Raw genomic sequence first — 25,707 nt, 5'->3', positions numbered from 1 at the left:
ATGTGTGCCGACTACACCTGAAACTCACCCAAATGCTGTCTAGCGTTGCATTGTACATGTGTTACATCCACGTATCTGGTCTATTTGACTTCTGTTTCCAGAAACTGAACCGTGATTACCAGATGTGTGCCACTGCAATGCTGTAACTTTGTCACACTCACATCAAAACCAATGCAGAAGAACCAGAGACACGTCCAAAATTCGATCAGCAATTCTGGTGTGTTACACTAGTATCGGATAATGTAGCCTCGAGCCCATGGATGCATTAATAAAGAACTGGATACAGCGTTGACAGCCGGACTCTATTTATTCCTATGGAAGCTCCTCAGTGGCGCATTAAGCCAATTTTGTCAGATAACCCTGATCTTCAGAGCCGCTAACTTCCTGTTTAGCTCTCTGCTGACTTAAATTGGGATTTAATTGTGATAGATCGTGTTGAATACATCAAGTTATGATATGGATAGCCACTGTTTTAAAGCTGCTTCTGTTCACTGACACTGACAACTGACTCATTCTGGAGCCAGCTTCAAGTGGCCGTTTGAGGAACTGCAGTTTTTTGCACTTCCACACTTGCTTCACTTCACAGACAGAAAGGTTGCCGCTTGGTTGTGACACTCAAAAAATGTGGCCACCATTTTACAGCTGCTTCTTTTACAATGTAAACTAATGAGAAAACTATCTATTTGTGCATCATGTGATGTCACCATTGCTGTTTTTATTTACCTTAGAATGAGACTTTTATATCTACAGAGGGAGCGGGTCCTCTTCCATGGAGTCCTCCATGTTTCTACAGTAGCCCAGAATGGACAAACCAAACATTGGCTTTAGACATTTTCTGCTTTTTTTGTTTGTCGAGTTTCACAGCTACTTGTAGTTTCTCCTTCTTATTTGAAATGTGAGGTTGCAATCCACTAGATTTCACTTAATCCTACACACTGCACCTTTAACTGTAGAGTAATTTTAGTTTTTTTATTATTATTTTTTTAGTTTGAAGCCAGTTTCTTTCTCACATATACTAGAGTCCTCAACAAGATCTGTAGACAGGCCTTCATGTGTTAGATCAGTGGAGTTCCCCTTTAAGCAAAACTCAATGAAAATTGATTTTTTTTTTTTACCCCATGAATTAAATGGAAACCAGGGCTGTCAGAAACGGAAATAAATCATTAAAAAAATCTATAACTACAAATCATGTTTGAGCAGTAGTGTGCAGGTTAAGGAGCTTTAACTTTAGCTTTACATTTTATATATTTTCTCTTCTGTTTTTACATTTGTGATGGAGGAAGGCGGTCCTTTAGTAATTTCACTAATGGCTGGTGATCTCTAAGAATAAACCGGGCTCACCGTGGGACTGGCCTGGACCAGTCAGAGATTCCCACGACCCCTCCTCTGCACACACACACACACACACTCACACACACATACTCGGAGACAAATCAAAACACAGGCTGCATAGACGCACAGTCAGTGTGGAGACAGAGAGGCAGAGAGCAGCAGCTTTGCACCACTTTTAGTAAGACTGTTGTTTACTATAAAATCTTAATTTCAGGCTCCGCGGCAGCTGCTTCCTCAAAACAACGAATGGAAAGCGCCTTAATCTGAGCAGGAATTAGGCGAAAGTCTGTATTTAACCGCGGATCAAAGTGGTGGTGAGGACGCACGGCGTAGTGGGAGGAATAACGCAACTCTGGGTTATTTCTTTTGATAATGAGAAGGAGCCAGTTTGCTCGGATTCACGTCCAAAACAAGGCAAGTAACCATCTGATTTTTACACTGACAAAGCGTCAAAGTAAGCGGACAACTGGATAACTGCAGTGAGCGGCATGAATTAAAACAGTAAAACATTAAAGATGCATGCGTAAGAGCACTTATGAAACACGACTTGATGGGAGATTTATCATCGCTTGCGTCCTGTTGAATCACCCGTAGCTTCGGGGAGGTTCACTTGGAGCAAGTACCGGTGGTAATGTGACTCTTTTATTCCCACAATGATGAATGTTTCAATAACAGTTCAGTGCGGGTTCAGAGGAGCTGCTGCAGGGTTGAGTATAAAGTCTCCGTGTGGCTCCTCAGAGACACCAGAGGAACTGCAGAAGAGTTGGCATCTCATTAACTCGGCCACATGTCTTATTAAAGCAGCTATTTCCTGTTGAGTCCAATGCAGAGAAAACTATCTTTGCTCTAACACCTCCCGGAGCTCTCCCTCGATGCTGCATTATTGCCTAATATTTGTATTTCTGCCCTTTGTCCTCCTCTTCTCTCTGTTCAGCCTGAAGCCAGAGGATGACAGCAACCAGTCCTGTCTGCAGCCCCACCTCCTCCCGCTCTACCCAGTCCTCACCTGTTTGCATCCCAGCATGCCACAGGCACCTGAGGAAAGGCAAAGCCCTCCAAACCAAGCTGCACCTGCGCTCTGCTCCAGGCGTTTGGTTGATGCTGGGTGTAGCGGTTGTTTTAGTGGGGATGAGTGTCGCGGTTGCAGGATATGTATCCGCTGCACCAAAGCCTGTGGGTGGCCGAGGCAGCACCCACGTCGAGAGGATGAAACTGGCCGGACCTGTTGTCATGGGAGTGGGTTTGTTCATCTTCATCTGCGCTGCAACGCTGCTGTACGAGAACCGGGACCTGGAAATCCTTAGGCGAAAGACACCTGATGACCTTGAGGATCTGCAGGGGGGAAACGGCTGGGAGGATTCGCAGGAGCAGCCCAGCTTCAGCTGTCAGGAGCAGTGGGAGTGCAAAGATGCAGAGCAGGAATGCTGGGCCGCTCCGGCCCACACACTCCCCCTCTCAAACCAGAACTGTGGTACTCCTGTTCCTCTTCCTTCGCCTCACAGGAACAGGCACAACATCAGCAGCAGGCCGTCACCGCCGCCTCCTTTGGACGCAGGAGGTAGAGATAAAGAGGAGGACAAAGAGGAGGAGGAGAAGGAGGGAAGGTCGACCCTGCTGGCTCGAGTTCTGCACCATCAGGAGCCAACTCCTCAACCTCCCTCCCCTTGCCCGTCCATCTCTCGCTCCTCCGTCTACTCGGACTCTTGCAACTCTAGTGAAATCAACTTCAACGTACGGACAGGCTCTTCTCTGTCGCCTCAACACTGAACTTCCCCAGCTGGTTCAGCTTCTGCTGTCCCATGAAATATGCATGATGAGATACATTTTTTCACGTGCAGACTCACTCTAAAGACGAGACTATGCATTCCTCAATAAACACATGAAATGTTTGTTGGTATGTTTTAGTGCCTCCGAGTGGTGCAGTGGCTCTGAGTCACAATCTGTGAAGGGTGTTTTTGTCCTACATCGTTCTCTGACTCACCCACATTTGAAAGATTGGAGCTACGCTAGCTGTTGTTGATGTCAACTCGCCATCTTGTTGTCTTTGAACTCAGCAGCCATGCCCAAACTCCCAAAAGCCACTGCTTGTTTGACCATATTAGGACGTGAGGAGGATTGCTGAAAACTTCTCTGGGTGCCATACTGGGAGATGGACACGCTCACTCACTCTCTCTTTCTCCCTCTCTCTGTGACGCACACACATCCTCTCTGCAGAGACACAGCGTCTATATTTCCTTACTGGAGAGGTTTGTTTAAGAGGATGAGCCAGATTAGGTCCCAAATGAGTGTTTTATCTAATCTCACACATACTGTAATCTACTTTTTATCTGAGGAAATTGTGTCTCAATATAAACAAGAGAAGAACCTAAGGCCAAACTCCACTCACTTGACACCTACAACCATGCTATAAATACCAGCTGGTGCTCAGTACACATCTAAGTGTGGACTCAAGTTTTTTTTTTAACTCTAATTCAACTTTTTTTTTGTTTTAAATGTCAGCTGCTCAGTTTTCTCCCTTTTCTCGAGCGTGGTGATGCGAGATCTTAAAGAATTTCAATCAGATGGTGGATGCAAAAGAAAAGAGCAACCGTTTACCAAAAAAAAAGAGACAAATCTGGTGATGCTGTTATGAGTTATTCTTGACGCAGCTTAACTGAGAAAAGCCGTTCAGTGAGTCGTGTAACTGAAGCCTCGCTCTCCCACCATCACCGACCTTTCATCTCCTCTCTTTCTTCATCATCTTCATTCCTACGCTTTATTCAAATACTTCGCCCTCTCCATCTCGATCCTTGGCTTGTGCAAAAAAACAAAAAAACTGCCAAAATCGGACAAAACAATGCGGAGTAAAATGTTATCGAGGTCCCAATTAAGCAACAGTGAGCATGTTTGAACAGGCAGAGAGGTAAAGGGGGTAGGATTTTAATTATCGCCAGCATTTTCTCCTCCAGCCTCTAATTACACAGGGGATCAGTCTGAAGGGTTTTATAGGTGCTTTAGGACTGCAGAGTATTTCCTTGTTGTTTGGGCCCATGCTGGGATCCTGCCATCCAGATGACGACTGAGACTGAAGTGTACAGTAATTTGCAGCCACACATTTCACTCACTAAAAACTGGCACCCATCTCTCTCACACACATTGAGTAGAGGTTTTTTTTTGTGTAGGTACAGTACAGTATGCAGTTGTAAGATGCTAAATGTATTTTTCAGCAGCAGGGATGAGTGGTGGAGACGTGTCTGTATCTTGCAACAAGCAGCAAGCAGCCTCCTTCACACTTATCTCTTAGAAAAGCAGCTCTCACACATACAGGAGTCCTTCCCAGTGTGAGATGCTCTGATGTGTTCACATTTAGAAGGAAAGATGATGGATTGGATAGCAGCAACCCAATTAATATTTTCATTAATCTGAAGATTATTTCCCCTTCGCCTGCCAGTTTTATTTAGGTGTGACTATCTAAAACCAATGCATTCATGAAGGTAGATATTATTTTACAGGCGTTGGTTCGGTTTTTTATGATCATTTTAAGTGGCTGTTGTTTGTAGTAACATTTAAAGGTCCAGTGTGTAAGATTGAGGTGGGATCTGTTAGCAGAACATGGCAGAAATGCAATATAATATTCATGAGTATGTTTTCATTAGTCTATCATTACCTGATTGTTGTGTTTTTGTTACCTTAGTATGAGTGCTTTATATCTACAGAGGAAGGGCAACTTCTTCTATGGAGACTGACATCGTACGGTAGCCCAGAACGGACAAACAACACAACACTGATAGGACCTTTCATGGTTTTTGCAGATTTTCTTGTTTTCTCACCAATCAAAGTGACCACGTTGTTAATTCTGCATAACTTTACACATTAATATAATTTGAACAGGTGAGTTAATAAAAATTCGCCCTCATACAGTTGTCATGAATGTTGAAATTAGCTCTAGAGACCAAAACTGATTTTTGTACCAGGCTGTGAACGTGTTTATTTCTGGACATTTTAACATGGGGGCTTATGGAGACTGAATCCTTCTGTAGCCAGCCTCAAGTGGCCGTTCGAGGAATTACAGTTCCAGTTGGTTGTGATCTGCAACTTTAAATCTACATCTAAATCTGCCACAGTATGCCTACATACTGGACCTTTAAAGATATTTTATTTATGTAGTCTTAGTGTATAGTATTATTTTGTCCAGTCTGTTTATATCAGTGAGGAGGTTAAATAAGGCAAACAAGTCCACAAACTACATCCTCAGAAATTAACACAAAATGAAAAATACCACGACAGTTGCTTGTTTTGTCCAAACAACAGTCCAAAAAACAAAGACACTGAGATTAACATCATATAAGAAAAACAAAAATATTTCCTTATTTGAGAAGCCAAAACCAGAAAAATGTTTGTCAGTGTTGCTCAAAACATGATGATTAATCATCATGGGATGTTGCATATAAAGAGTTTGATTTACACCAATCCAGTTCAGATTAAATTCAGACGACACTGAAACGACCCAAGGGAATTTCAATCGTTGCGCGCATGCAGCAATAGCACTGCAGCAGCACAGAATACAACGACTCTTTGAGGTTTCTTGTGTGCGTGCATCATACATCAGTGTGTGTGTGTGTGTGTGTGTACGGCAGTGTTGTTACATAACTCAGCAACACACGTTTTTGCTGCATTGAGAATATAACTGAATCGAATTCCCTCCTCTGAGAGATTTAAGTGTGTGTGTGTTGATACATATCTGAGCAGACGTATGGGAGGCTGTAAGCTGCTTAACCGTGAGCTGACTCACAACACATGCAATTTCTCTGTTCCCTATAAGAGAGAGGAGCTATGATCAACATTTTGTGGCTATAAAAGATGTGAGCGAGTGAGGATCAACCGGGGTTGAAGATGACAGTTTTTTTTAATCAAAGACTTCAGCAGGAAAAGGGATAAAAAAACGTCCTTGCACAAAGTGAGAAGCATCAGCTGGATGGAGAAGCAGCTTTGCCAACATCTGGGTCAGAGGGATGAGTTACCAGCTTGGTTTTGTGTCACATTCACGCTGTATCTTCTGTTAAAACAGCTAATAAACCAAATTACATTTAATCCTTCTCGTTTCCATACTCCACTAAGCCACTGCTAATTTTCCACAGACCTTACAATCCCTACAAACCTCCAGTGTTTGATCATCTGCAGCCTTTTAAGCAGCTGTGATTGGTGCAGGACAAATAGCAGGTGCATTGCCAACTAATCCAATTTCAGCCCCGCTTCCGGCCTCCTTAGCACTCCTCAAGGTACAGTTAATAGGAGTAGTAACGCAGTCAAAATGAAAGGACTAATGTTCTGCGTTTTTGCCGTCATGGTGCTCACACCTGCACAAGGTAAGATGACGTAGTACCTCGGTTTATAATCGTGCTGCTTAAACTTTAACATTTTACTTAAAGACAAACAACTGGACATAAACACTACTCTCGCTGGTTTCACAAAGAGCTTTCTACTTCTTATCTAGTAAGAATTTGATGAATGAATATTAAATTGCTATATTTATATATTTAAATTTCTAAAACAGAAAAATTTGATTTGTGAAACATCAACATGGCCTATTTTTTTCTAATGCCTAATTGTCAAACATAACAACCTTTTCTTACTTATTTCTTACCTATTTTCACTGTTGATTAATCTATCTATGTGTCTAAAATAGCTCTGCATTTAATCCAAACCTCACAAAGGTTATAACATGCTGCTTTAAAAGACAATGTGATGGTCATTTTGCAGGCTGTAGTTTAATCTAAACTCATTAATATTAATATAAATCTGGGGAAAATATTAGAAACACAGTTCCAACAGTGCCACAAACAAATACTGACCATGATAACCTCCCTGAGGGCATGATTTATTGCAGCATGATTGCATTAGTCTGCACTGGCTGAGTGTTCATAATAACCTGGCAGTAGTTTGGATGTGGTAAGCATGTGCTCGTCTCACAAACATCTCTTTCGTGTACAAGTTCACCTGAGCTAGCATTAGCTTACAAGATGAGAGGGGATAAGGATTGTGAGTCTCCCTGAGACTCGTCTCACAGCCCAGAGGAGGAGATTAGTCCTTTTTCATGAACTGACTATAGCGGCTCTGAAAGCTGGCCATTTGGCAACTGTATGCGCTCTGATAATGACCTCCAAACATGAATCTCAGATAGAGTTTCATCTGTTTTTGTGTGCCTGTCCAGTTATTTAAATATAAAATGACCCAGATATTATGAGGTTTAAAGACTTAAAGACTTTAACTTTAAAAGGATCAGCCATATTAGATTAACCTGTTCTCTTCATTTTACAAAGAAGCCTCTTTGCCGAACTCATCTGCAGCACTAGTTGTATTATTTTCAGGAGTGTGTGCAGTACACTATGGTGGGTTTGTCCCACTCGTCTTGTCGCACTACGTTTTGTAGCCAATTCTTTCTATTAATTCCAGTATCTGTCTGGTTAATAAAAACACGATGCAGCCCCGAAGACTTGGAGCACTCCCTGAATAACGCAAGTCATCCACTCAAAGAAACAAATTCCAGACTGCTGCAGAATAAACAAAATATTTCTGAGATGCACAAGTGCTCGGCAGAATGTGGCTCATCAGTTTGGCTCGGTGTCTTCCAACAGCGCTCCAACATTTCACACATTCAGCACCCTCTGAATAATAAATGTCTCCAACAAGCTATTACATAAATGCCTCAGAAGCTGAATCCAAAGCCTTTCATCCATTAATCTGACATCTATACTGTTAATAAGTGTAGATTCTTTGTTCAGAGTTTCCAGTCTTAATGGGTCACTTTTACTCAATATGCTGGATGTAAATTTCAACAATTATTTTTAGTGATCTTGTTGTTAGACACTGTCTCCCCTGTTCATGCCAGTAAAGCTTCACTGTATCACACTGTCCTCTTTCGGTGGTCGTCCTTGGGGGCTCAGGTGAGGATGAGGAGCAGCATGAGCAGATTGTGGACTCGGGAGTGGAATTTCAGACAGAGGAGGAGGTTCTCGAGTGTTTCCATTGTGACCTGGGCTTCTGGGACGCCTGCTACACCACCAAAACCAGTTGCAGTCTTGGGGAGCTTTGCTACACGGGCCGAGGGAAGGCAGGTGTGTGTGTGTGTTCATATTTGGGGATTATATGGTGTACAGTTGATGTACTTAGAGGTGTAATACTGAAAGCCCTCGTCTTGTCTCCCCAGCTGATGTCCTGGATGTGAAGACTTTGGGTTGCGTGAAGGCTGAGGAGTGCGCCATGGAGACGATGGTGGATATCTTCTCTAACAACACCGTGTTTGTCATGACCAAACACTGCTGTGACACACCCTTCTGCAACTCGGCGCACAAACTTCCAATCAACACACTGCTGTATCTCAGTGTGGCCGTCCTAACTACCTGGCGACTCACTAAAGCCTCGACAGGACCTTAATAAACATCTTGCATTTATTTATGTTTAAAAACAAAAAGAAAAAAGACTGTGTGAAGCGACGTTGAGAGGAACTGAACCATATGGTGAAGAAAAACACCAGACTTACAGAAATTTTCCTTGGATGATTATTGGGTTAACATATTAATTTAGAAAGACTTTAATCCAACCAATCTGTTTGTATCATATTTAACGTAATATTTCCACTGAATGAAACACAAGAATAACTTGAGCTGCTACAGCATGAACCTTTGCCACAAACAGTATAGTTAAAGTTTCAGTCGTACTGTGATATCTTTTCATGTATCTAGATAAACGGTAGGACGTCAGTAGTTAAGTATTGAATAAACAAACTGACCACAGAGCTGGAGAAATGTCGAAATGAACAGGTCAGCTGCGGTTCAGCAGCCCCCCAGCAGAGGGCAGGAGCTCCTCTTTCAAGAAGTGCTGAAGGTCCAGCTCTTGGTCCTCCAGGTCAATGCTCAGAAACTTCTCCACCACAGACCTGCACCTGTCGGTCACAGTGTGTTTCAAAAACATCACTCTCTCTTGTCTTGTCTTGGTTGTCGTTGTTCTTCTGTGTAGCTGGAGTTTAACAAACCTGTTTGCCTGCTCATCTGATGATTCTTTGTCAATGCGTTTGATGGACCTTCCTGTCCTGTACAATTCAGACACCTGATGAAACACACACACACAGTCAGTCAGCCAGTCAGTTAGCCAATGTGAGCATGCTTCCATGTATCTGTGTGTCTACCTATCTATGTATGTGTGTTTCTACCTCCACTCCTCTGTGTACAAGGCTGGCTGGCAGGCCTGCCAGTGTAGCGATGTTGGCAGCATAGCTGGACTGGCAGATCCCTTCCTTCAGCTGGTAGAGAAAAACCAACTCATCTCCGTCCACTGCTGTCTCTAGAGTCTAACATACACACACATTAATACACAACCACATGCACACAAAAACACATACTTAAAAATAAACTTCTAATGGCGTAAAACAAATGCGAAGTGGGGTCTCATTAGCTAAATTGGTCATTCGGAAGTTTAGCTGTCAACATTTTTTATGCAGCACATTTTTTAACATTCACAGCGCTTCGGGCTACATTTCATCATTATGCAAGCTCAGTTTCACACAGTATCTCTCTGTACCAGAAGAGACAGCAGGCCAGAAGAGGGGAGCAGGCCCAGCTGCAGCAAACTGTGGAAATTAGTAGCCAAGAGGACATGAGGTACGTCCACCGGAGCTTTTCTCAGCCAATGAGAAATCGATGCAGCCAGCAAGGACAGTCCATCCACCTGAAGGGGAACATTAAACCGTTGGCTTTGTTTCTGAGCACAGATGAAGCTACTATTTGCCAAACCCTTCAGCCTTATTTCAGGTTAAGCTCTTTACACAAACCCCCTTGATAGCGTGAGATTAAGTTGGAGCAACAAATAAACCAATTAACAGAAGCTTCCTGCGTACTCGTCTGTGGATTAAAAGGTCCATCTAACGGATGTCATCCCTTTGTTTTTGAATCAGTAGAAAAACAAACGTTAAATTTATTGACGCTTGCTAATTTTATAGGTGATTATACTTATATTTGCATATTTGAAATGAATCTAACCTTATTATTAATAAAGGACCAGTGTGTAGGATTTGGCATCTAACAGTCTAGTTGCTGATTGCAACCCCTCACGTCACCTATCCTTCCTCACGTGAAGACTTCCGCATTGGTTTCATTTCGAAGCACCAGAGGTTGCCGTTTGGTTGAAACCTTTGTGGTATGAATGGATTGCACATTCTCCACAAGTGGGAGCTTTTCTGTCAGTAGCACTTTAAACATGCAGATGTAGACTTTTTGGTTGTTGGATTTTAGATTTGATTTTCCGATAGGGTTCAGTTAAATTGTTAAAGACAGGGAATGTGGGTAAAGGCAGAGGTGTATGGCATGCAACAAAAGGACCAGTCTATGTGGTTATATGGTTCATGTTGCCAACAACAGGCAAGGAAAGCAATAGCTACTTATGCACCACCTGCAGGTAAGAGCTGAGAGGGTTACAGCTGCAGTTTCTTTTTTTTTTAGAGCTGTTGACGTTGTACTGTCACACAGCAGATATTACTGTAAATATTCAGATTTGACAGACATACGGTTCAGCTTGTGGCTCTAAAACATTATATGTTATGTTGTTTTTCTTTGTTGTATTCACATGTAAAGTTGCCACCTGGAGAATGTAAGTTCAGCATTCACTCTCTATTTTAGCACTGTATCTCTGCCAACTCCTGGGGGAAATTTGTGGCTCTTTAGCTGCTAAATCTTCCATTACATGTTCACTGGATAGTCACTAAATGTGTCCGTCTGCAATTAGTTGCTGAGAATGCAGTGTACAGTGGGTTTTGTAGCAGATAAAACAACTGCCTGCTGAGGCTGAGAAGAGTGAACCAAGTAGGCTGGACGGCTAAACAATGAGCTGAAACTCACTATAAATTTCTGTAAAGCTGAGGGGAGCTGCAGATTTAGGTGATAATGATGTGTATATCAATCACTGCAGGCGACTCCTCTCACACTACTTATAGGGACTTCTTGTCATTAGATGGGATATATTCAACCTACACTGGTAATTTTCTTTTATTGTTTCTGTCCCCTGCGTGCCACATTGCTACTTCTTCTTTAGACAAATAAAATTGGTTTGGACCCCCTGCGTCCCTCTCCAGAGTAACCCTGACTGACAGTGATGGACGACAGAAAACACAATGATACTTAGAGCACTGTGGAGTCTGTAGCTCTTAACAGCTGCTGCTACTTTGCTGCTGATAGGTGGCACATGTTGGGTTGAACCGAAGGTCTGTTCGTGCTGCAGCTCTAAATCGGAAAATCTTGGCTGGGATTTCTTTCAGGCTCTTCGCATCAGTGACACTATGTGTCCTCGTTATGGTCATACATATGCATTTGATTCGCAAAGAGCTGGAATAAGTTCTTCTTACTGTGTTAGTTCCTTTTCCAAACTCATCGATGAGAACTAATGAGTTGCCAGAGCTGCTGTTGAGAGCCTGGGCCATCTGGATAGTAGAGAGACAAAATGTTATACCGCGCATAGCTGTTTTATTGCGTGTGTGTGTGTTATGGCTGTAGGCAGTAGTTGCATTATAAAAATGTCTTGACAGGTGGCAAGTGGGAGTAAAGCTGGAGTACAGTCGTACTGAAAGTTCATCTTTTATTTCCACACCCACACACGCTGTCATACATAAACACATAGCTGCTTGTGTGCTTAAAAGTGTGTGTCTGTGTGTGTGTGTTAGGTACCTGGTTGAGGTCTATCATGAAGGTGCTGAGGCCCACAGACACAGACTCTCTGCTCTGCATGCGGGTAAAGAGCCCATCCACCAGACCAATCTCTGCCTCCTTTGCTGGGACGTCTGAGCCAATCAGAGCCATGAACACAATCAGACCCACCTGACAAAGTCACATCAGAAAGCAGGTTCAGTTAAAAGTCAGGGTTGGATGTCAAGTGCTGTGTGCTTGTACACTTAGCGGTTAGCACTGTGTGAGTATGCATGCTCCCTGTGTTTGTTACTCAGGGTACTTAATAGGTTAATTGGTGACTCTAAATTGTCCGTAGGTGTGAATGTGTATGTGAGTGGTTGTTTGTCTCTATGTGCCCTGTGATGAGCTGGCCTAAGTCAGCTGGGATAGGCTCCAGCTTCACTGTGATCCTGATGAGGATAAGCAGTTATAAAAAGTGGACGGATCGAGTATTGTCTACCACTTGTATAACTCCAGTGTTCTTTTGTTTAACAGTTCATTATTGAACCTGTTACTGAGATGATCAAACTTGATTGTAATTGTTCTATTTTCACCTGTTTGAGGTAGATGCTTTTGCCAGATGAGTTAGGGCCAGTGATGATCTTGACTCTGCCCTGCGACTCTGAACTCTGGAAGGAGTTGGCCACAAACATGGGAGAGCACAACTCTAACAGCGGGTGTCTATAAAATCAGACATTCATCAGTCTTTTGTTACATTATTAAATACCACTTTATTTGTGTTTATGTGTGTTCTGTGTGTGTTGTTAGTAGTCAGATGTACCGTCTAGTGTGTTAGCCTACCTGCCCTGTGTGACTGTTATCCTCCTGTGGCTGGCTAATGTGGGTGAGGTGTAGCCATACTCTTGGGAGGCGCTGCTCATTGCCATCAGACTGTCCAGCTCAGCGATGAGATCCAAAACCTACACAACGCATACATCTAACTCACTGTCCTGAACAGAGCAGCTTTTCTGAATGAATGAGGCGCAAGCAGTTAGCTCTAGTGTTCACAAACTTGGAACTCACAAGGATTACGCACATTAACTGAGAAAGAAGTGGCACATTTAACTACATTCCGGTTGAAAATATGAGTTTTTGGATAACAGTGAGCATACAGATGGACAGAAAAGAAGTGGATTATGTTCCAGGAGCCGTCTGAGATATGTCTTTGGGCTTTTGGATACTTGAGGTTGCAGGAATCTAAAAGAGACATTTGAGTATCGATTTAATACAGTGTAATACGTTTGAAACCCTGCATGTCTGTTTTTTAATAAAGCTCATTGTTCATTTTACATTCATTTAATTGCCATGTCTCGCTAATAGCTAGCAAAAAAACACAGTTACAATATCGTAAACACAATAATTTATCATCATTTAACCTTAATGCTCATTTGTCCTAAAAAAACACACAATAAAATGTGCAATTACAGCATGAATTAGCAGCATAGTCATCTGCCATGAGACAAATATCACAGCTCTTGAACAGAACTTCAGCATCATTAGGACCTGTTTCATAATCAAAATGTACAACATAACCCAAGATAACACTCATTACTAATCACAAACAAACTCCACCCACGCACATTAACAGAGTTACTTTCATGCCAACAATCGTTTTATCAGAGTGGGAGTTGTTTTAAACACTGGAAAGCGCACAGTGATACCGACCTTGTAGAGGGACTCGCTCCTCTCGAGGATTGTGTTCTGCAGCTGTGTCATTACTGCCCTCTCCATGTCTGAGAAACAGGAAGTATACCATCAGGAGATGCTTCAGTGGTAGTGGTAATATATATCTATATGTCATGTACGCAGCTATCAGGTCAACGTTTTTTCATAGTAAGAAGCTAAAAGACCTCGAATGTCACAGTGTAAGTCTCCCAGGAGGTCGTCTAGCTCTTTGGTTCTCTGGCTGCGGTAGTGCAGACGATCCTCTGACAGAAACTAACACTCAAAGAAAAGGAAGAGTACACGAGCAGCACATTTTTCATTTGATGAACACAAGCAAACAAAAGTAACATGTTGACAAGATTACAGTATACACAAACCATAAAGTCAAGTCCCTCTATCTCAAAATCCTCTTTTTGCAACATGCTCGGCAGGCGAGGGACAGAGAGCAGGAATCCAATCTGTAAGCAGAATTAAACAGTGATATAAGATACATAAATATAGAGGTGGTGCTCCAGAGAAAACTATTGCACCACATCTGATAATATGAGTCACACATAAAACAGTACATGCAGGCACAAGTCAGATAAGTGGCAGTTGTTGGAAAGATATGTACTGTTTCAGCTGATAACTGTGTAAACATAAAGGTCAGACCAGGGGGATGTAGATGACGCAGCAGGAGGGGATGCGAGCGTCCAGGTGTTCCAGCTCTCTTCTGGCTACATCTGTCAGGAAGTTAGACAACCCCATCATCCTCGTCTTCTCTGACAGAGGGAGGACATTACAACTTTAAATCAACCACCATGTAAACTCATCAGCACTTATTATACGACTAACTGCTCCAGTTTTTTAATCCAGTATGGAGGCCTTACTCTCATCAATCGCCGGGTCCACGTTTGGTTTGACGGTGAAGCGGTTCTCAGCTGTGCTGGTTTCAAAATCCACCTACATGTTTTAAATCAGAGATGGAGTCAAGCTCATTAACACTTTACACAGTCTGAAAAACACTCGCTAGTGAGCGTGGCAACAAAAGCCTCAGATTTACAGCTGTGTATTAATGCCTGTGACTCACAACTCGACTGATGAGGGAGGCAATATAGTGGAGGTCATCAGAGAACCCTTCGCTGATATCACGAAATAGCTGAATGGACTGAGGGAGGCGTCGCACTGTGTCCCTGATACACACCGCATTGTACACAGTCTAAGAAACACACAAATGAAACATTTTGTACAGGTTTAACAGGATACATGGAGAAGATGTGTAGGGTCATAGTAGCTCCAACCTTGTAGAGACTCTGCCAGTCAGTCACTTTGGTGTTTGAGAGAGACATCCTGCGTAGATAAGTCTAACACACACACACAAACACACCGAATAGCTTTAGACTGAGTCATGATTTCTATTTTCAGGTGGTGATGTAGCAGGTAAGGGGATAAATGGTCACAGATGTGAAGAAAGAACAGTCCACTGGTCAGAGTAGTTACTGGTATGTTACTGATGTTGCGTAGTGATGACTGCAGGGTGCTCAGGGCGTCTGAGTTTCGTGGTGATGTGAAAAATCGTATCACTTCCTGTCTTCTGTGTAACACCGCCAGGTCCTGGGTTGGCCGCAGAAACCACTGGCTGAGAGATGAAAGGACATTAAACTTAGACTTGTTTTTGATACCCATATAAAGAAAATAGTACAAACTAGCCTGTATTGCCTGTGACAATAACCAGAGTTATCAGAGTTAACTATATATGGAAATAAAAATCATCTGTGGTTTGTAAACACATCTTTCTGTGTTTAACTTGATTGAAATATTTCTGTGTTTTGTGTATTTTATAGAAATGGCAGCTCAATTTTTCTCTCACAGGTGACGCATGAGGATGTGGACACTGTATAAGTTTTGACAAGCCTGAAGACAAAGAAAACAGGTTTTCGCTTGCAAAGTTGGTTAGCAATGACTGGTTTAACCCCCAAAGTTAGTTAGTTAATCCACTAATTTTGTTTTGTGTGACATGCTGATGGACTATACAGGACGTGGCTGCAGAGTGTTGCGTGTATTACATAAATGTACATTCCCACAGTTACAAAAACATGAACTGAATCAGTATCATTTGTTACAGTACCAAAAACAGTCGGAAAAGCTGACATTTATCTTGTTGCCATAGATACAAGCAGCGTTATGCAAATCTTGAAATGCAAACAAATGTTGTAGCTGGTGGTGTTTGTCTCTAATGCGCCTGATAATAAATCACATTTCACTGTTTTATTTAGTTTTATTATAGTCTTTTATGCATGATATAGAGTGCTTAGAGTGCTTTCCACTGTTTTTGATACAAACTTAACAAATGTTGCATAGTTGCGTGGTGGTTAACACATCTGCTTAGTTTATCTAGACAGACATGCAGAAAGAATTAATAGCTTATTCTAATAAAAGCTTAATATTCTTTTTTACTCTAGCAGGAGGTGTTTCTCACCGTAGTAGTTTGGAGCCAAACTTGCACCTGCAGCGGTTCAGTATCCCTGCGCCACACAATACAAACAAACAGTTCATTTAAAGACCATTACATAAGACAGAGTGATGACTTCAGAGCTGCTTACCATAAAGACTGAGTCCTTCCTTTTCACCTGAGTGCAGCTTGTACACTGATGGATGAAATTCTGATTTGAAGATCTGCAGTACACTAGAACAAACACAAAATCTATGATGACCTCCCAACCACCGCTCAATCATTTCTTTGTCTCTTCTGAAAGGTGTGCAAACTGCAATAACAAATTAAAAAATACAACAAAAAGAAAAAACAAAGATATAACATGGAGCTTAAGTTTACAAATATCTACCATTAGGGCAGGAGAGTAAAATTAAAATGAAAGCTCCAGGGCAAGCACATAAGAGAAAATAGTCTTTGTTTACAAGTAACAGTGGAATTAAAATGCACTAAATAGATGCACTATAGGTTTTAGCCGTGGAATGATTAATTTGGGTGTTCAGTGTCAGTTTCAGTATATTGAACAAAGGTCATTTACGTAGAGACTAGGACTCTCTTACCTGTAGGTGTCACGATCAATGCAAACAACACCTTTACTATTTTTGGGAAGAAACAAATCTCATTCAGGGAATCAACATTTTCCATTCATAAAAAAATCTGCATCACATAAATGTACATATATTACGAAAACATGATGCCACTGATTCCTGACAGACAGATTAAAACCTGCGTGGCTGAATACAGAGCAGCAAAAAATCACTCTTCATTGATAAAGCTCATTATAAAAATGTGTAATCACGGTCTTGTGTGTGTGTGCATGGCTACATTAGTGTGTGTCTTACAGTGTGTAGGCGTGAAACTGTAGGATAGGAACTCCAACACTGCTGTCTTCCAGCTCCACTCCTACTCTCCTCCTGTCCAGACATTTTAGCAGAGCGCCCACTGCCCTGAGCTACACACCGGATGTACACATACACACACATATGAACGCACATGCACACAAAGAAATGACGGACAGTTCATGATCACCTCACCATCGCAACGATGGATTGATGGAGAGGATGATATGTAGACAACTGGCTCACCATTAAGGGCGAGTCAAAGGAGATACAGGAGGAGAGGTAGGACATTTTGTCTCTCTCTGAAATGGAGGCAGGAAGGAAAGGCAGATGGGCAGAAAGTAGCCTCTGCTTGCCAACCTCCAGACCTGCAACAAAACTGACTCAAAATCAAGCTGTTCATAGTGGGAAATCATGCAAATATAATGCAGAGAATCTAAACATTAAAGATGATATGGTTTTGATATTATGGGTGGGTGTTTGTTTACCAAAGTCAACATATGGATAAGTTACCACCTCTGGTTTGTAGTCTGGGTTTGAACCTGGGATACATCAGGGGGGGTTTGAAAAGAAAGAGTTATTATCAGTGGTAAGTAGTGGTTTCACATGGTACAACTGTATCACTAAGAGCCTTATAAAGCCGTGTATGATATCTTTACAATCTCTCTTCTCCCTTATCACACTAGATTAGGGATGCTTGACACTGTCTGTGTCAAGCATCCCTAATCTAATTTCATTCCCTTGACCCAGAAACTTGTCTCATACCATGTCAAAACCAGACTGTGTGGCATTTTTCTGTCTCCGGGGGTGCTGAACTAATCTTGTCTCCTAGAACTCACCGAGTTGTTGCAGAAAGCGAGTCATGCAGAGCTCCTGCTTTGCACTAGTAATTACGACATGGGGACTGACCTCCTGGATGACTAAATAACAGAAAAAAGGAGGTATGAACTACATACAGTATAGTAAGGCAAGCGCAAGTGTCAGTTTTTATACATATCAACACTGTTGAAAATCTGGCTGTGTTGTGTTTACCTCTGGCCAGCAGGTGGAGCTTGTAGTTGTCAGGTGTGTCTATCATATAGTGTAAAGATGAGTCCTTACTATCATAGAAGCAGAGGCCCACCTGTCCATGCTGGGCTAAAACACTCAGTAAAACCTGGTGGTAAACATACAAATACAGGGGTATCAGTTAGCTCAGTAGGCAGAGATGTACAAAGGCTCAGTCCTTGCTGCAGCGGCCTAGGGTTTGACTCCGACCTGTTGCCATTTGCTGCATGTCATCCCCTTTCTCTCCCCACCTTCCTATCACTCTTCAGCTGTATCTGTCAATTAAAGCCCAAAAGCCCCCCAAAAATATCTTCAAAAATAAAAATAGCATATGACTGCTGCAACTATCTATACTATATACTCTGCTAGTGAGTGACATCTAACCATACCTCAGGTGAGTCTTCCTCCTCTTCCTCATCTCCTATTATGGCCGGGGGACCAAAAACTAATCCACCTCCTCCTAATCCTCCTTCTCTCTGACTTTCCAGGTCTGCCATGTCCGGTTAATCCTAGATAAGGACAGTCAGATTTAAAGCTTTAACTGTATCAGTTATTTCAGTAGCTATATATGTGGAGAAATTTCCAGTGAATGAATAAAGCTACTGAGAGTTTGTGTTTGCCTTTGATTTATTCAGCAGAGTAAGACTAAAATCAGACAATATGACCATATTATTATGAATATATAATAATAATCAGCTCGCATAATGAGGAATCAGACCCTTAATAGTTAACCACAAACACATCTCATTATAAAGACAGAGAAACTCATTAAAACAGTTATTTACAATAGAAAGTTTGCTAGCCAGCCTTGACTGTCCCAAGCTGTACAGTGTAGTCACTTTTCTCAAAGTAAAACACACAGAATAACTCAAAATACAGTTAAAGTTTGACAGTGTAATTCATACATGTTGTCACCACACTAGCTAGCAGGCCAGCTAGTTGTTCGGGTTACTATAGCAACCAACAAAGTGGAGCTAGTCCAGTTAGCCGCCATTCAGCTAAGCAAGCTATTGTTAGCTCACTATTTTCTTTATTTAGTTAGCTAATACTTACAGGAGGGAGCAGGACTTTTTCTTTATAGGAAAGCTAACACTAATTATCATTAGTAAACTTCGAATGTTTAATTAAAAAGTTAGTTAAACCTTTTTCTGTATAAGCAGCTTGTCCGTTGGCCAGAGAGGTCACGTGCCCCGTTTTGCGCGCTCAGTCACTCCGTTGTCATGACAACAGTGTTAAGTACGGAGCAGTCTTTGCCAGGGTCTTTACAAAACGCGTTGTTTGGCCAAATTTAGACTATGTTGACCGATTATCGTCAGCCAAACAGATAAAAACATAGAACAAAAAACCCAGAAAAAAACACATTTAGACGTTATATTTACTTTTATCAAAATGAATTAACAAAATTAACACAAACTAACAAACTGCACTTACAAAAGTTGACTTTTGTGTTTTTATTTTCACTTCTGACTTAACTAGAGGACAGTATGCTTCAAGTTTTACTGTAAATACCTTATATTTTAAAAAAGGATAATAAAAAATTTGCATGCTTTTAACACTTGAATAAAAGTAGCATACCACAAACCCTCCATTACAAGTACACATGCATTCAAAATGTTACTTAATCAAAGGTACAGAAGTGTCAGCAAAGTACAGAATGAAAAGTATGAAAAGTAAACATCAGAATAGTTTAATATCATACTGTAGCTGGTTGAAGCTGTAGCAAGTTTTAAGTGCTAGTTTAATTTATAATAATATATCATATTTTAGAGGCTAAGGACTTGTGTTAAAATATTTATATAAGTACTGAAAATGCAAGTACCTTATTGCAAGTATTGTACTTGAGTAAATCAGGACTTTTAAGCAGTGCTACCTAACAGATATTTTCCATTACTGAGTGTATACTTCCAACCTTCAAAAACTGCTTGGGGAAGAAGAAAAAAAATATGATAAATGTTTTAATTACAATTTATATTAATATTAAGGCAGGTGAGCTGCTATCAGCCAGTCATTTTTACTTCTAATCTGACCACACAGATGCTCATTTAAATATACAACTATATTTAAGCAGTTTCTTATCATTGATAAATAAAATAAAATCATTTTCATTTTATAACTTGTTATATATTTTGGAGTTATTAATGAGCAAAATAAGCATCTATATCCTGGCATTTAAGGCATCATTAATAAGTTTCATGGGAACCTCATCATTTCCTTTTTACTGAATGTGATTCAATAATAACAAGGTCAAATTTAAGTGGGAGTTTATTTTATACACAAAGGCAAAAACAGGCAGTTAAAGATATGAAAAACAACAACCCCCACAGATTTACTCTGCAGAGTAAACCATTTATATATTACATTGCAATAAATAAGATGAATAATAAATACTTTTGTAAATCATTTTTCATATAAAAGGGACATTTGACGAAATGTTTCCTATTATGTGCATGTGTGTACAAGTATAAGTGTACATTATTGATTTGAAAGCAGGTAGTGCTGGAGACGAGGGGGCAGGGGCAGTTTGTGCATTTGATTGTGCCTCTGTTGCCCTAAATACTGTCGGATTGTCAGTCCAGATAAAGCCATCAGAGCGGGGGGATCACCTGGGAAGGAGAGAGAAAGTTAGCTATATATATGTTTAATAAGACTGAAGCATGTCTGCGTAAAAATCTGACACCTACGTGTGGCACCGTTCAGGTATCGTAGTCGTATGCTGGCTCCTCCTCTCACACTGCTCACTGCTGGGAACAGCTCCACTCCACGAGGGAGGTCTTTGAAAGCTACACCGAGGAAGCTGCCATCAACAACGAATCCCAGAGTCCCTGCGTCAGCATCCAGGACCAGCAGGATGCTCTCAGGGATGGGGAGAGGTGTCTGTGCCATCTTTGTTGAAGTGGAAGACATTGGCCTAAAATCCTCTGCAGCCTCAGAGTGAGACCCTGTCCTTTTTCTTGGGTAAAGTCCCAGACTCTGTCCAGCATGCCAGAGCTGATTGGTTTTGAGCTCCCAGCCCCAGGACTGCAAGTCTCCACCAACCAGCACGTTGTACCCTGAGGCCTGCAGAGGGCAGCTCTGCCTGGAAATGCCCAAGACGGCGTGACTCCCTCTGTGGTTTGGCTTCCACAACACCTCCCAGACATGAAGCCCGCTCTTCACCCCCATCTCCGCCCTCACCCCATCGCTGCTCCGCTCAACAGGTGAACGTGTCACTTCCTGATGGCAGGAAGACAGCAGGAAGTGAGGCGAGCGGTGGACTGAGCTCCAGTGTGAGCGACCGTTTCCTGGTGCGACCGGAGATGAGTTCAGGATGACTGCGAGGCGAGAGGAGGTTGGGACAGCCAGCAGAGGGAACACTGATGAAGAGGAGGGACGGCTGTTTTCCGCCCTGCTGATCAGCCAAACTGACAGTGAGACACCCATGGATTCAGTCTTAGCAGAGTCACTGCTACGTGTTGTCAGAGAAGAACTGCGGAGAAGACAAACAAACAAACATTTACAGACTGAAAAATATAGTGACATCCAGAAATGAAAATAATGTAAGTCAGCACCAGTCAGTTTTAAGTTAAAGGTCCCTCTTACTGTCAGGGATTTTATTTTAAATGTTGATATCTTTAAGAAGCAGAATAAGAAGAAGAAGTACCAAAAACCATCTCAATATAGTCTCTCTCTTGCATACTGCTTTTTGTCTGTTGACTGTTTTCTGAGTGACAGTCACAACCACAAGTAGCAGACTGTAACCTACCTGGGCAGTTGGTCCAGGTGGGCCGTGCTCAGAGCATGGCTGTGGGTAACGACTGCATAGTTGTGACATCACAACCTTACAGAAGTTCTAACAGCTTGTTTAAAGACACAGTTTCTCAGTGTGTGACATTTTCACAGCATATATATAGGACTTAGACCTGCGTTATAATAAAAAAAGGGATTTTTTAAAATAATATGGGACCTTTAATTTTGTTCTAAATTCATGATGTTATTCACCTGGTAGACTTTTTATCCTAAAATGAAAAGAACCACAACTAATTATTGTTTTTTGATAGAGAGTATAATAAGGTAGGGTGGTAGTCAATTATACAAGGTAAAGTAGAGTGAAGAAGAGAAGAAAAAGAAAGCAAGGTAAGGTGGAGTAAAATAGATGGATGTAGAATATGATAAGGTGAGAGGTACAGTAAACTAGAATAGACGAAGTTTAGAGAACATTTGTAGAATAAAGTAAAGTAGAATAACATAGACTAACATAGACCAGAGCAGTAGTGGAAGAGATAATTGAGACACTTAACATGAATAAAAGTAGCAATGCCACTCTGTAGAAGATACTCTACTACATTAAAAGTGCATAAATATTATTAGCAAAAATTACTTTAAGTACAAAAACGAAACCATATTCAGGCAAAATGGTCTGTTATAGTTAAATTGTTATGTATTCTATTGGTTACAATTGATGCATTAATATTTAAACAGGATTTTATGTTGTAGTTCTCAGAATAATTGGGTTTTATTTGACTAAATTACTGTTTGTATTTACTGTATATCACATTTTATATGCTCATTATAGGTTTTAAAAGTAACTACTGACTATGGCAGTGGAGTAAAAGGCACAAAAATTCCCTCTGAAATGTAGAAGAGTTTGAAGTAGTTTGAAATGTTCTGACCTGATGTAGGCTACTTACTCTCCATCACTGGATAAGTAGCCAAGAAATGAGCCTCCACATGCACATATTTAAATATATAAATATTTCACCTGTTGGCACACATGGTTAAGAACACATATTGACTAAACAGCAAGTCTTTAAATCTTACCGGTTGTTTAGCTGTCTCCTTCCCTGCGGTGGTTAAATGCAGGCTGTTTGCAGACATCCTGTCTGTGTCTGTGTTTATAACAGCCTCTTATCAAACACCTCCTGCGTCTTATCTCTGCCCGGTAACGTAACCCTCTCCGGTGTTTTGATGATGGTTTTTTGGGGACGACCTCCGCGACGGGAACAGCACAGTCCATCACTGCAGACTGACGCCACACAGAGCTGCAGAGACAAGGACGAGACAGCTCATGACGTGTTTATAAACTCATGAACGCTGCAGACATCAGGACATCACAAGGTATCATTAATTTACATCAAATCTGTCCCCTCTCGTGTTTGTCCTTTCATCTTGTTCTGTAATGGATGTAAACATAAATGGCGAAACACAAGAAAAGCATCAAACTCGGGCTTTTATATAATAAGAAGAGAAAAATAAAATAAAACCCAAAGCGGCTCATTATTCCAGAGAGCGCATGCGCATAAAGAGGGTCTTTTAAAGGGGAATAAAGCCCTGGAAGATGTCTTACAGGCATCATGGACACACTAGTCCAAACTGTTAATTATGCATAAAGTTTAGCCTTTATATAATTTGAACAAATCACTCAATACAGCTGCCATAAAATACAGCTATAGAGAACAAAACTGTTTTTTGTATCAGGCTGCAAACATGTTTATTTCTGCTGTCAAGTTGGACATTTTAATATGGGGGCCTATGGAGACTGACTCGTTCTTTAGCCAGCCAGTTTTTTGGCACTTCTGCATATAGGTTTCACTTTACAGCCTACACAGAACTACTTTACACACTGCCTAGTTAATCTGAAATAATAAATCATGATCTTCATTGATTTATTTTTCGTTTTTATAACCTGAAGCTGCAAAAGTAGACTTTTGTGTCGATTGTTTGTTCTATAAAATGTCAGAAAACATTGAAATGTATTGAAAATTTCCAATCAAGCTCAAGCTCAAGTCGTTCGGTGTACAGAAATGTAGTTTATTATCATTGAAGACTATATCACATTTGGCACCAGAGCTACTATATTCTGACATATTACAGAAATATTAGGTGATTAATCAATGATGATTACAAGATGAGAAAACATAAAATAATATGTCTACTATTTCTACTCACTGATGAAGGAGGATTCACATAACAAGCACGGCCCACCTGGACCATAACAACAAATTACCTAATTTATTCATATGGGAGGCCTCAAAAGTGATGTAATCCCACTTGTGAACCACTGATAGCACTCCACTAATTAATGTTTTAAACTGCCCTTCTATGTAACTCGAGAGCCTCCACAGACCACATTATATAAACACATTAACAGCCCATTCCTGTTGGAAACTAAAATGGGCAGAGAGTAAACCAGTCTATCCATTGTAGTGTGACAAAGCAGAAGTCCACCAATGCAGAATCTCTGTCCTGATATATTGTGGGTGTTATAAACAAGGTGAGACCAATCTGTTCAACCTTGTTGAGGGGCTACAGCCCAGCAATGCCAAATCTTGTCTGTAAGACAACACAGAGGGCCACTATTCCCAAGCATCCTAGTGGAGGCCAGCAGAGATTAAAGTGGGTCACAAAGATGTGATGTGTTGTAGATATGTACAGAAGAAAACTACATTGCCCTCAGTTGAGTCATTTAAGGATGTGTCAGCACATGCAGATATATCCCCATTGGATTTGGTCCTCATGTGAATCCCTGCAGGCTTTTCTGACTTCAGGTGTCTTTAAGTATCTTCTTAGCTATCTCCATCATATTTTCTTGAGTCTCTTTGCCCTTAGGAATTATGTCCATACATGCTTCTGAGCCCGGTTACATCAGCAGCTTGCTCAGCTCTGGTTCTGGCATGACACAGACTCCGCTCCCTGTCAGCATCCATTATAATACATTTATGATATAGTTCTTTAATTGTCAATTGTGACAACCCCTCCACTTCTCCACTAGGTGTCCCTGTTGCTCTCCTAGTTGTGTTGAGTGATGCCACATGAGCTGCATGGCTCTATAATCCTGCAGATGCTCACTGCACAGTTGCTTTGCTCTGACTCTGGTTCTGGTTCTGGCATGACAACAGCATGTTTTCTCTTGTGTTCTCCTCATACACACTGTGACACACCGATACATGCTTTACACTACTGACTTACTGATATCTACACCTTTTGTGATTTATTGTTTTTGTAATTAAACCTACTTTTTTCCTCACCACCTTGTTGCAGTTAGTGAGGTGGGCTGTGACACAGTAAATCAACATATAGAGATCTTGATGGCACCAAAAACTTCATGTTCCTGCCTGAGTAATGTTATAGCCTCTCTTTTCTTTAACTGACTGTTTCTTTTAATACTTTTTGAGACATGACCTTACAATAGCTTAGGAAGTAGTAGTAATAGTAGTAGTTTTGTTGTTTGTAGGGATTTATTTCACTGTAATGAGACACTTGAATTTGTAACATATAACCATCAAACAACAGAAATAAAATGCTAAAATCCCTTAAGATTTACTTCAGTTTCATGAATGATGATGTTGTCAAAATAAGAATAGTATCCCTTTTTTTAGGTAAGAAGAAAAAGAATATACACAACAAAATAAAAATGCTATCACAAAACTATTATAACAGTAGGTTTTATGTACTTTAAGTTAATAGGATACATGCAATGCCAGGAAAAAAATCTAATCACACACATTCAGTATAATTCAGGAAATCATCCCAATTATAAATTTCTCTTCTTGTGGAGTGTGAGTAGACACACTGATCCTTCATCACAATGATCTCGCCAACTATCCAACTGAGATCATATTTAGTCACCCATTTAGAACAATGTCAACTTGTTTTTAAAATATATAGAAACATGAAAAATGTATAA

General features: G+C 41.0%; 3 protein-coding genes across 6 annotated transcripts in view; 1 reads left to right on the top strand and 2 right to left on the bottom strand.

Moving 5' to 3' along the window:
• Positions 1–19,414, bottom strand: part of msh5 (mutS homolog 5) — a 28,485-nt gene extending 9,071 nt beyond the window's left edge. The window contains exons 1-26 of one of the 4 annotated variants that reach the window (XM_027286258.1): positions 19,098–19,414; positions 18,434–18,553; positions 18,030–18,153; positions 17,837–17,917; positions 17,486–17,539; positions 17,244–17,365; positions 17,001–17,110; positions 16,719–16,754; positions 16,271–16,353; positions 16,147–16,192; positions 15,168–15,306; positions 14,969–15,031; positions 14,758–14,886; positions 14,558–14,630; positions 14,340–14,449; positions 14,066–14,146; positions 13,874–13,961; positions 13,689–13,756; positions 12,825–12,943; positions 12,578–12,704; positions 12,024–12,173; positions 11,705–11,779; positions 9,889–10,035; positions 9,521–9,658; positions 9,344–9,417; positions 9,101–9,253 (exon numbers count right to left, since the gene is read on the bottom strand). In XM_027286258.1, the coding sequence (XP_027142059.1) occupies positions 9,133–9,253; positions 9,344–9,417; positions 9,521–9,658; positions 9,889–10,035; positions 11,705–11,779; positions 12,024–12,173; positions 12,578–12,704; positions 12,825–12,943; positions 13,689–13,756; positions 13,874–13,961; positions 14,066–14,146; positions 14,340–14,449; positions 14,558–14,630; positions 14,758–14,886; positions 14,969–15,031; positions 15,168–15,306; positions 16,147–16,192; positions 16,271–16,353; positions 16,719–16,754; positions 17,001–17,110; positions 17,244–17,365; positions 17,486–17,539; positions 17,837–17,917; positions 18,030–18,153; positions 18,434–18,541 (2,466 nt within the window). In that variant the 5' untranslated portion in view covers positions 18,542–18,553; positions 19,098–19,414 and the 3' untranslated portion in view covers positions 9,101–9,132. Of the gene's footprint in view, positions 1–8,839; positions 9,254–9,343; positions 9,418–9,520; positions 9,659–9,888; positions 10,036–11,704; positions 11,780–12,023; positions 12,174–12,577; positions 12,705–12,824; positions 12,944–13,688; positions 13,757–13,873; positions 13,962–14,065; positions 14,147–14,339; positions 14,450–14,557; positions 14,631–14,757; positions 14,887–14,968; positions 15,032–15,167; positions 15,307–16,146; positions 16,193–16,270; positions 16,354–16,718; positions 16,755–17,000; positions 17,111–17,243; positions 17,366–17,485; positions 17,540–17,836; positions 17,918–18,029; positions 18,154–18,433; positions 18,556–19,097 lie in introns of those variants that run through there. The other 3 variants (XM_027286259.1, XM_010736015.3, XM_027286257.1) reach the window with 3 other exon arrangements.
• LOC104923072 (Transmembrane protein 200B) lies at positions 1,028–5,217 on the top strand. Its single transcript, XM_019270655.2, has 2 exons — positions 1,028–1,746; positions 2,267–5,217. Exon 2 carries the CDS (start codon positions 2,281–2,283, stop codon positions 3,097–3,099), a length of 819 nt encoding a protein of 272 aa, XP_019126200.2. The 5' UTR covers positions 1,028–1,746; positions 2,267–2,280; the 3' UTR covers positions 3,100–5,217.
• A 57-nt stretch (positions 19,415–19,471) lies between the features above and the next one.
• LOC104923074 (SPRY domain-containing SOCS box protein 1) lies at positions 19,472–23,542 on the bottom strand. The gene is made up of 4 exons (XM_019270649.2): positions 23,154–23,542; positions 22,842–23,062; positions 20,726–21,510; positions 19,472–20,647 (listed from the first exon to the last, which is right to left on the bottom strand). The coding sequence occupies exons 3-4, from the start codon at positions 21,462–21,464 to the stop codon at positions 20,517–20,519; spliced, it is 870 nt and encodes a 289-aa protein (XP_019126194.2). The 5' UTR covers positions 21,465–21,510; positions 22,842–23,062; positions 23,154–23,542; the 3' UTR covers positions 19,472–20,516.
• Positions 23,543–25,707: the final 2,165 nt, after the last annotated feature.

Source organism: Larimichthys crocea, chromosome XIII (genome assembly GCF_000972845.2).
Source record: "Larimichthys crocea isolate SSNF chromosome XIII, L_crocea_2.0, whole genome shotgun sequence".
NCBI lineage: Eukaryota > Metazoa > Chordata > Actinopteri > Sciaenidae > Larimichthys > Larimichthys crocea.
This window is presented reverse-complemented; position numbering and strand designations above follow the sequence as displayed.